This window comes from Engraulis encrasicolus, chromosome 7 (assembly GCF_034702125.1).
Source record: "Engraulis encrasicolus isolate BLACKSEA-1 chromosome 7, IST_EnEncr_1.0, whole genome shotgun sequence".
Taxonomy (NCBI): Eukaryota; Metazoa; Chordata; class Actinopteri; order Clupeiformes; family Engraulidae; genus Engraulis; species Engraulis encrasicolus.
Window position 1 is genome coordinate 42,286,626 of NC_085863.1, and position 11,526 is coordinate 42,298,151.

At 43.8% G+C, this 11,526-nt stretch overlaps 1 protein-coding gene across 1 annotated transcript; it reads left to right on the forward strand.

Moving 5' to 3' along the window:
* Positions 1-2,322: 2,322 nt before the first annotated feature.
* Positions 2,323-11,526, forward strand: rabgef1 (RAB guanine nucleotide exchange factor (GEF) 1). The gene is made up of 9 exons (XM_063202563.1): positions 2,323-2,510; positions 3,776-3,982; positions 5,738-5,842; positions 6,245-6,394; positions 7,307-7,464; positions 9,658-9,736; positions 9,976-10,197; positions 10,680-10,730; positions 11,363-11,526. The coding sequence occupies exons 1-9, from the start codon at positions 2,466-2,468 to the stop codon at positions 11,465-11,467; spliced, it is 1,122 nt and encodes a 373-aa protein (XP_063058633.1). The 5' UTR covers positions 2,323-2,465; the 3' UTR covers positions 11,468-11,526.

Below are 11,526 nucleotides of genomic sequence, written 5' to 3' on the forward strand. Positions count from 1 at the left end.
ACACTACTGTTGCATTACTTACGTTACTTTTGCCAAAAGAACTGTAAGCCTAAATATGGATCTGGCAATTTATTACAGTGTAAATCAAGCTCACGAGTCATGACTTTTTCACCTCCCATCCAGGAGGTGTTTTGGCAGCATGCAGACTAAAAACTACCAGGTTCAGGAATAGCTTCTTTCTGACCCACCACACTGAATACCACTCAAATACAGGTCATTGTAATGCATTGTAACTTAAGTTATTTAGCATTGTAACTAAGTATATAGCCTATTACACATTTTGCCCTTTAATGCCTTACATTACAGCAAAAAGTAATGCATTACAGTAATTAATAACTTTTGTAATGCATTACTGCCCAACACTGCCTTTAAGGCATGGCAGTAGTCTGTTATTGGTGTCACCATGTGATTGGTTGACACCTGCAATTACCTGTTTCCGAGTTCATTTAAAAGCCTGGCACCTGTTACTGCAGGGCGCGACGGACTTGTTTGGTGCGTTTTCGCGTGTTTGTTAGGTTGTGTCTGGGGACACACTCCGATGCTTGCATGCAAAGTGGTACCCTAAATGGGCCACTTGCGCCGTTAAGTATGCCTACTGTTGGAGGTAGATTATTGTTGCTGAACATCTCAGTTAAGTTCACGTCTCGTATATCCTGGTAGGCCTAACCATCTCCCCATACCAAATGGGTTACTGCAGAGGTGGGCAAACTTAGGCCCAGGAGCCACATGCGGCCCGCTGAGCCATTTCATGCGGCCCGCAGAGCCTTCACAAGAAAGAAACTTTAAAATCCAAATAAATACGTAACTCAACATTCCTAAAATGGCTATCTAAACCAGGGGGTCTTGCCAACGTAAGATGATCCAAGAACATGGGGTACTTACAGTAATACATCTCATTACAATGTGCAGCAATGGCATGACAAGTTAAGTTAGCATACACTATTTCTTATTATTGACACAGGGACAAGTTGTCTGCAACATCTGGCACCTTCAGTCAATATTCTGAACCCAATGTGGCCCTTGGGCCAAAATAATTGCCCACCCCTGGGTTACTGTGTGTCTTACCACTGTGTGTTACTCCAGTTAGACTTATTGCATCTCATGGCCTGGCCTACCTGCAGCCAGATGATATTTCGTCCTCGCTCGTCGTGGTATGTGTCCAACCCCTTCCCTTTCCTTTCCTTTCCTTTGATGAATGAAGTTAGCCGCCCGATGGTCAGTTAATGGTACTGTGTGGTGTGCAGGTACTGTGGATATGTGTGCCAACGTGCTGGGGCGAGCTGCTGTCTTGCTCTGCTTGTGATTGACCTGAGGCGCGCCGAGCGCGCATGCTACTAGGAGAGCGAAACTGATACGGCCCTGCGCTCCAGCCTGGTGTGAATGCGTGTGTGTCCTGTTTGTGTCCGAACGTGCGCTAGGAGTGTCCACATGAACCCTTTGGAGCCGGGGCAAACGGATTCCGGTACGCCTGTGGGCATCGTGTCTTCCCTTCCCTTTTTGTTGTTTTTTCTTGAGTTGTAGGGTATTTATTGATTGTCAGTAGCGCACATTGCGCTTGTAATCGGGCCATCCCAGTGCCCGTGTTTCTCATGCAGTGACAAGTGTGAATTAGGTCCCAACTAATAATGTGTGTTCTTTATTTTCATGCCGATTTTATTTAACATTATTGCTGTGCTAAGTGTGTTCTCGCCGCTTCTGAGGTTGGGGGAAATCACATACAGTATTGGCAGATTCGGACCTATGTGCTGTCTACCTCCGTAATTAACTGAAATAGCACACACTGTAGTGGGCATTTTAGCTATATTTTATTTTCTTGGTTTATTTTATTTAATCCTATGAAATAGCCTGTATTAATAAAAGAGGAATGTGAACCGTTAAGCGAACACAGACTCTTGTTCTTCACGAACCTATGTGCCTTGTGTTTGACCTGTCTAGAGCAGAGCCGTAGGCTACATAAGGACAATACCGGCCTTCTAGTGGCGCAGTCGGTAAACATCTCGGTCGTAGGTAAACATTTTAAGGTCCACCATACTACAAATGGGGAAAATGTCCCCTATAAGCCAGTCTGCGCTTCTTGACAGTGGGGGAAATTATAGGCCTACTTATTTTTGAGTGGTGTGCAAGTTACTCATAAAGTAATTAATTACAGCGTAGGCCTACGTGCATGTCTAGATAGGCGGCCTACTGCATAATCAGAGCGCCGGTGAACAGCGCAGAAGAATGCCATCAGATCGGGTAAATTAACCCACTATGACGCACGCCTCTCCTCTATTATTACATCATCATAGCGACGTTCTGTATGTAATATTGAAAAGATTTATGGCATTCTTAGTAATTTCTGGACAGTGTGTGGACGTGTTATTTTCTTCAAATAGCCTAATCATTGAGTTGACTGTAGACCTAGTCTACTTGTGTTGATGGACTCCCACTTCATGGGACGTTACGTTGGATAAAGAGAAGAAGTCATGGCACCTAGCCACAGCACGCGACTGGGGGAGATCTCCAAACAGGTGAGGTTTCTTGTCGTTTGTCTTGTCATTTAGTTTTAAAATATTTAAGCTAAAACAAGTAAACCTCATTTTGTACCAATTCATTTTCAGATTGCTCGTTTCGTGGAGGAGCAGGAAAGGGCTGAGGCGGAGTCCCAAAACAATGTCAAAGAGGAGCTGGAGAGGATCATCAATCTGCATAATGCAGTGAGAGCACATGCAAATTACCGCTAGTTTAGACATTGATTTTCAAAGTGGGGGCTGAGGCCGCGAGGATGTGCTGGGGGGCAGCAAGTTGGAAGAAAGTAGCTAAACAAATTAATTGAATTATCAATGCATACCAAAATAAAGTTAAACCTGTTAGTTCCGAACGGCATCATAATAATTGCATTTCTGAATATTCGGCTACTACTATTATCGGTTGATCAATATCCGAATGGGGCACTGACACACAGACTATGTGAAATGGGTGTAGCCTACAGAAAGAATGTTATTACACGACTGATAGGTGGGCCTTGGCTGGAATCTACTGTGGTATGGGGGACTTTGTCATGGTAAGGTTTGGGAACCCCTGTTACAGAACATCATTATCCCCCCCCAACACTTTAGAGCTTTAGCTATAACCCACACTATCATAATGTCACCGTTATTATCAGTAGTGGCAGGCGTAAGATCAGAGGGTTGCAAGTTCGAGTCCCCAAGTGCCCTTAACAGTCAGTCAGTAGGTGGGGTCAAAAACACGGTTGCCTCTCTCTCTCTCTCTCTCTCTCTCTCTCTCTCTCTCTCTGTCTTTGTAACAAGCAACTCAACCAAATATTGAAAATGTATCAGAGTAAAAGCATGCAATTAAAGTATTCCTAAATACTATATAGTGTAGTGAAACTGGACGCTATCAAGCAAAAGTGTACTCGAGGGAAGTAGGCAAAGTATTCCAAAATATAGGCTACTTAGTAGGCCTACCGCAGTGGAGTGTTTTTACATCATTGCTAGTACTGATTAGTACTGTACACCTAATTATCTTCACACCTCTCTGGCCTCTTCTGATCTTGTGCTGCTCTGTGGCAGACTTCAAGGCCAACCTATATTAATGCACATTACGTATCGTCACCTTTTTATAAGTACATGTGCCAAGGCCTTAACTGTAAATGTAAACCATTTTCCAACATTAGGTAGCTGATTCCTTCAATACTAAAAACATGATTCCGGTCGGTTAGTTCCACATAGTATCCAACTACCTCTTCTGCACACTTCTCCACTGATCCTGTGCTGTGCTGTCTGCTGCTCAGTCACAGGCCAACCTGCAGACTCAATCCAGTGAGCTGAACCACAGGTTGAGGGCTTTGGAGCAGGAGAACCGCAGGTTGAGGATCAAGGTTAGGAATGTGGAGCACGAGAAGGAGAGGCTGAAGATGACGCTCCAGGAGATGATAGGACGTGCCTCCCAGGCCAACAGGGCCAACCTGGAGAAGACCCACCACAACCATAAGCAGCAGGTACAGTCAGAAAGGGCAGTCATGGGTAAGCGGTTAGGGCGTCAGACTTGTAGCCGGTTTGACTCCCGACCCGCCAGGCTGGTGGGGGGAGTAATTAACCAGTGCTCTCCCCCATCTTCCTCCATGACTGAGGTACCCTGAGCATGGTACCGTCCCGCCGCACTGCTCCCTTATGGTGCCATTTGGGGGCTGACCCATTGCACGGGTGAGGCAGGAATGCTATTTCATTGTGCACAGTGTGCACTTGTGTGCTGTGGAGTGCTGTATCACAATGACAATGAGAGTTGGAGTTTATCAGGTGGGTATTTGCTTCACTTTCTCAAAGAGGAATATTGGGAGACCCAAGGGCTAGCTACTGTTTGCCTGGTTACCACCAGACCTAATCACAAGTGAGATTACGTCTGGTGGCCTGTCTACTGTAAATTCCATATAGGGGGGCCGTGATAAGCTTTGGTAGTAACTAGGAAAAGTCGGAATGCTTTGCCATTATGACACCCTGCCCCGCTCTCTGATTGGACAGAGACACTGTAAAGGTTGGAATACTTGGCCATTATGACCATTGATCTGTATAGAAGTCTTCTATATACAACTCTATGATTATGACACCTCACCCCACTCTCTGATTGGACAGAGACAGGGACCATGATCTGGTCCATTTCTGAGGGTAGCTTCCATGCTGTCTTTCACATCGGAACTTTTGTGCAAGGCAGCATGGGATTTCCCAGGCTAAGCTACTGTAGGAGACCCAAGTGGATCCTAGGATCCTAGACTGGGTCTAGGTTAGTCACTAAACCTGTCAGACCATTTTCTGTTTATTGCTGCTACTGGCTTAAGAGAGATTCAATGAAGACAGTCATTTTTTGCGCCACTAGATCATTATATAATGTAGCTCAGTAAGCTCAGTTTCTGCTCACTTTAGTTTCAACTTGCAGCCATTTTTTTGTCCATAGAAAGTGGTAACATAAAACGAGACAAGTCAAGTAAACTGATGTGTCTAGTTAAACTGTCAATGGGGACCAGTGATGGGGAAGTTACTTTTTAAAAGTAGTGTGTGCTCGTTACTCGTTACCTATTCAAAAAAGTAGTGCCTTACTTTACTTAGTTACCCCTTGTGGAAAGTAACTTTATGCGTTACTAGTTACTTTTGCATTACAACATTTCTGCCCCGGACATAACTTGCAACGCACGACAATGTTCTTGCCTTTGTTTTCTTTGAGTTCGAAGTAATGGGCATACTTCCAGTGATTGAAAGTTATTGTGGGGGGTTTCCCATCCAAAGTTGCCCCGCTTTCCGCCATGCTGACTCTCCGGAGAGGATCTAACGGCTGTGCTCGCTCTCTCTTCCCGGTGTGCGTCTGACTGCCTCGTGCCTGCCCGCCTGAGATTCTAGAAAGGTTCTAAGTGCGCGCGAATTGTGTGTGTCTCCTCTCCACAGATTTTTTTTTTTTTTGGAAGGGCAGCATAGAGGCTCCAGTATCAAGACTCAAGAGATACTGGAGCCTCTATGAGCTACAGATGGAGAGATTAATGCGGGGCTGAACCTAAGGTGTCACAGTCAAATCGCACCGATCGGAAAAGTAACGTTTTGCCATATTTAACAAAGAACGGCGTTACGTTACCTAATTTCCCAGTAGTAACGCGTTACACTACTATTTTACGACAAAAATAGTTACACTACTGTAACGCGTTACTTTGTAACGCGTTACACCCAACACTGATGGGGACACATACTTATGATGTTTGCCCTCTTTGTAGAGGGAGCTGAACATGGTCACCAACTGGTGGAGGGAGTCAGAGATGGGTAACACCAAATTGACCAAGAATGCCAACGTGCTGCGGAACCAGAAAGATGAGATTCAGGTGAGGATGGTGAATGTGCTGAATTCATGAAGGGCTTTAATGGCATTCTCATGTCGATTACTCTCCTTTCACTTCACGAGACAGAGAATGCTTAAACGAGTCATAAACAGGCGAACAAACAGTCCGTAGCATGATGCGCTGAAAACTGCACATGCAAATTCTGGACTGACAGCTCGTCACTAGATACTATTGCAAAAGAGAATATGACTTTATGTACCACAGTTTGTATGAACTGGCAATCTAAGATGAAACATATCATTTGAAGACAGTGTAATTTTCATCCAGGCATCTCCAGGTATCACTTAATTAAATGAAACATGGAGTTATACAGGAACTCCTTTATTATTTGCATGAAAATAAACTGACAACAATATTCTGGCTTCTGTCCACGTGTTTGTGTAGGATTTGCTGGACAAGGAGAGGAATCAGAGCCGGATTCTGGACCTCCAAGTCCAACAGCTGCATGAGGAGAGGAAGAAGGAGAAGAAGCAGCATGAGGACCTGATCAAGGACCTTGAGAGGCAGCTGAGCATCTTCCAGCGGCGGGCCATGGTACCATCTACACTAGTGTATCTCAACTACAGCTCCACCAGGGGGCATTGCTAGGGGGACGTTGAGAAGGGTACACTTGAGAGGGGACGGTGCATGGTTGCCATTGGGGGGTATTAGTCTATTTTATTTTCTAATACTAAGGGGGCGTTGGTAGGCTTATGATGAGGTCCAGGGGGCATTTGAGCAAAAAAGGCACCGGCACCCCACATTGAGATCACACATTTCTGGGGACCTCATATACATATTTTACGCTACTGGAAAAAAGACTGAGCTAACTTGTAGGCTATTAAACCTGTAGGTACAGTATTTTTGAAAATATATAAGATTGTATGTGACGTTTCAATCAGACCAGTATTTTATATTAATTATTATACAATAGTTAGATCCGGTCGAATTATTTCACAAATTGTGATTGGACAAGAGGCGTTTTACACGTCACTAGGAGTGAGGGTATCCGCCAACACTCTATGAATGACTCTTCACATCTAATAATCACTCCGCGACCAAAGATACAAAGTAACCGTAACCAACGTGGTGCGCGTTGCGCAGCAACCAAAGACAATAACTGGAACTATTTTTCCGGAGCGGAGGAACAAGCAAATACACAATCAAATAAAGTAATTAAAATAATTTAACATTTCTTTCAATGAACTAATTGTGTTAGCAAAGGAACTATTGTATAAAAGCAATATAACACTTGTGGTCGTGAGGTTGTTCTGGGACACCCTCACGGATGTAATTACCTACGGCACTCAGCCTGCGGCTTCGTGCCTGCGGCGAATCACACCCGTGAGGGTGTCCCAGAACAACCTCACTCCCACTCGTGTCATATTGCTTAAGTAATATTGCAGTATAAATCAGTACACTTGTTCACACACCAAGACATTCCAGGCGTCCCCATTTGATTTTCAGGCGACCCCATGTGAGGTCCCGACCCCAAGGTTGAAAACCACTGAGCTGCATGAAGTATGCATTGAGATGGAAGAGGAACCTGCAAAAAACCTGCAGAAGGAGGAAAACGGGCAGAACCTCACCTCAGAACCCCAGAAGGAAACCTCAAAGGACCTCAGGTAGCACACTGACAGACATCATCCATAGTGCATACTGTATGGACATGGGATTTTTTGTCTTATTTGTAAGAAAGTTTAGATTCTCAAACCTAAAAATGAATGTGTAACCACAGGAAACTCAAATGGATAGTCATGTACACTGGATATTTTTCTTGGTTTTGTGGCACTTGCCAATCACAACCCTGTACTTAACATTTTCGTAACATACAGTATTTTGTTTAGGCAGTCGGCTGGACTTGCCTAGACGATAACAGTTTATTTGAAGGGGCCAGGGGTCCTAACCATCATAAGATCGTCATGATATGACAAGATCAGGAACATTAATAATGTCATATTATTGATGTGTATGATTTTTGGGAGCAATGTCAACTTGATCTTTTCAAAAACCTTCAAATTAAAGGGACAGTTTGGTCAATTTCAACATGCAGTTGTAATGCTCACACTACCCTGGACTTGTCAGTGCCTGAGATTTTTTTTCTTCTTCTTCAGCCGTTTCCGAGATCCTGGTCATTGTAATGGGGGCAGCTCTTTGTTTACATTTCAAAAAAACATTTTTATTTATTCCCAAAAACATCCAAAAGGTTATCAAACATCAGCAGACAACTAGCAAACAGCAGTACCTTTTGGGAAAATATTTGGAGTTGGCCTATGTTTCATTTTTTAAAAATGTAAACAAACGCTGCCCCCATTAGAATTGCTCATATCTCGAAAAGGGCTTAGCCGAAAAATGTGGCATCACCAGGTACTGACAAGTCAAGGGTAGCGTGAGCAATACAACTGCATGTTGAAATTTACCAAACTGTCCCTTTAAGTGTTACTTACCACCACCTACACAGTAAAATTTGCAGTGTTGATTCGACACTGTTTTGTGGTGGAGTGCATTGGTACTGCCCTTACGATTCAATTCAATTCTGCAGGTAACGATTCGTTTCTAATTGATTCAGTCAGATTCTACAATGCATTGCAATGCATAACATTTCTACTGTCACATTTCTACTGGAAACAAGGCAACATTTTCATCAGTCATGAGGCTATGCAAGCAGTCAGATACTGAACAACAATTTAGTGGCTTTTGTGTGTATCAGTCCTGCCGTTTTCAAAGCTTTGAAGTGCTTTCATTTAATTTAATGTTCATTTGCTCCGGAAATGCCCACGGAAGAAATTGAAACTTGAAAAAATATGCCGCATCGATTATGGCATTTGCCGAATTGATTATTGAATTGTCCTGCCCCGCATTGCAATGCATTGCTGAATCAATTATTGTTGACACTACTACCCAGTGTTCTGAGCATATATGGTCCCACTCGATTTAAATTTAAATTCAAATCTTTGAGTGTTGAATTCACACTGCAAATACTCTGAAATTCAAGTCTCTGAGAGTTAATTCAAGGCTCAAAGAGTTAACATTTAGCAATAAAATTGAGTGGAACCATATGTGCTCAGAATAGTGTTGAAGTAACAATGCAACAGGTTGTTTATATATAAACATACTTCTGGAGGAAGTCCAAGAGTGATTGAGAGCAGTCATTACTAGGTCCCGCCTTCGCAGAAATATTTAAATCCCTCCTTCCCTCTGTCATCTGTCATGTGCGAAGTCTATTGTCTAGAACAGGGATGGGCAACTGGAGGCCCGGGGGCCACATGCGGCCCGCCTCCTCACTCAGTGTGGCCCTTAGATAAAACATAATTAAAGATAGAAATAAATAATGACCAGATTTTCCTCAAAACACGACTGAATTTTTGATGTTGTAAAGTAATTATGCTGTTGGTCGATAGAAAACACTCCCATTCCTTCTAAGCAGTATCGACAGTCACATGAGCAACCAACTGAACCTTGAACTCTGAGTTGCAGTCCGATCCCAGGTCATGTGGCCCTCCAATAGTGGTGATGAAATAATGTGGCCCTTCTTAACATGAAAGTTGCCCATCCCTGGCCTATATTGTCTAAGTCTATTGTCTATAACTGTCTATTGGAACATATACATTAATCCAGGACTTGAGTATGTCAATGAATCACCATTTCATTAATTGCAAAGTGCAAGCCATCCTATATAGACGGTGGTAATACAATGTCTTTGCTGATACTGTGGAAATGGACTATGTCCTGTCCTGGACTATGATGGCGGTGCAAAGTAATAACTAGAATGCAACATCTAGTGTCCTATAAAGCATCCTTATCTGCTCCTGCTGTAGGTCACATGAGCAGGAGGATTTGAGCCAGGTGAAGAACCTGGAGTTGGAGCAGGTGAAGATGCTGGAAAAGACCAAACAGGTGAGGGCTGCAGAATTATTAGAAAACGGTGTTTAGTGTGTAGTGAAGAGAACAACAAATATTACAGTTTAAAGAGAGATCATATCTTCAAAGCATTACAAAACAAGTCAAGCCAAGTTAGTGTGCCGCTATCCTGAGCTAGCCCAATTCGAGGATCTTATGCTGTAATGTTTGTAATGTTGTAATGAAACTGAATGCCCAGTCTCTAAACCTGTGTGTGTGTGTGTGTGTGCTTGTAGTGTTGTGCGGTGGCCTTCATTGAGAAGCTGGATGCCCAGTCTCTGAATCTGAGTGTTGAGGATTTCGGTCGGTACATGAGCGGAGAGGGCTCCCCCTGTGGAACTGGGGGAGAGTCGCGCCGCATTGGGGCCGGCAGCGGGCCGCATGCCGACAGCCCTGCTCTGGCAGAGGCACAGAGACAACTGGAGACACTCAAGGACCTCACACAGAGGCAGGAGAAGGTAGAACACACACACACACACACACACACACACACACACACATGAGAAGTTAACAAACACATACACACACACGAGAAGGTAACACACACGCGCACTAGGGCCGCTATCCTGAGCTAGCCCAATTCGAGGATCTTATGCCATGAATTTCCTAAATGTGCATGAAGCCACATGACATTAAAAAGGTAGCTCAACCATTCTAGACTCACGTCAAGATTAGCTGGTAGGCCATAAAAATGCACGATTGCCAGGTAAAAGTTTGTCTTTGAAGTCCATCTCCATGCAGTAGCATAGCACAACAACAACCTCACAAAGAGAAGTGGGGTCGAGGGGAGAGCAAGTGGTCATCAGAGGGATGGAGGACAATCATTACAATACCCACATGGGATGTATTAGTGCATAATGTGAATATTGTGTGTGTGTGTGTGTGTGTGTGTGTGTGTGTGTGTGTGTGTGTGTGTGTGTGTGTGTGTGTGTGTGTGTAGAAGATGATTGGTGAGGAGAAGCCTATGTGTGCCATGGGCATGGGCAAGAAGGTGAGTCTGGATTTCTCACAATCTGCAGAGTTTTACATGTATCCTCCAGCGCTTATAGTAGCTGTGAACAGGCTTCACTCAATGTTCATTAAATGTTGGAGAGCAAACTGGTCCACTTCAGAAATACTAGGGCAGGGACATCTGGAGCACTCAGATACTTTCTAGTTATTTTATTGTGGTGCAAGCATAATGACTGACCTTTTGGACGCAGTCCACCTTCAGATTCAAACCATAGTGACATTGCTGATCAGAAAATAACGACATTAAATGTTCATGTTGTAAGGATGCTGGACCAAGCGATTAACTCAAATATTACAAGAAAAGAGGTGCACCTTGCATCAACTGTGTTTTTTCATTGCCTAGTGAACAGATGCGTTTTGGTGTGTTCCTTCTTCAGTGTGTAATCCAAGAGAGGGCCTGCGACTTTCAAGTTGGCTTTGGTAGTGTGGTGGCTTTGGATTAAGCTTGCACTCAGTGGAAACTAAAAAGAGATGCCCATACAATACCAAGCTATTTTAACAAGTGCAATCGTTTTGGTTGACCCCATCCTCTGTGCAATAAAAAAAGCCCACTGAAGGAGGGCCAATGTATCCAGTAATGTATCCATAACTTTTTTTTTTCTGTCTGTGTAGAAGGAGAGTGCTGAGGAGAAGCCCAGAGACAGCTCGGACCACATGAAGGTCCTCCGTTATTGGAGGTCAAGGGGCTTCGTCCTCGAAATGGTGGACGAGACCTAGCTTCGTCAAGACCTCAAATTCCAGGTCATGCAGAAAGAATAAAATCACAAAAAAAGGAA

Coding starts and splice junctions, on each gene's coding strand:
- rabgef1 (XM_063202563.1), top strand. CDS start 2,466: ATGGCACCTAGCCACAGCACGCGACTGGGGGAGATCTCCAAACAG. Junction 5,843..6,244: donor ACCAGAAAGATGAGATTCAG/GTGAGGATGGTG, acceptor GTGTTTGTGTAG/GATTTGCTGGACAAGGAGAG. Junction 6,395..7,306: donor TCTTCCAGCGGCGGGCCATG/GTACCATCTACA, acceptor TTTGATTTTCAG/GCGACCCCATGTGAGGTCCC.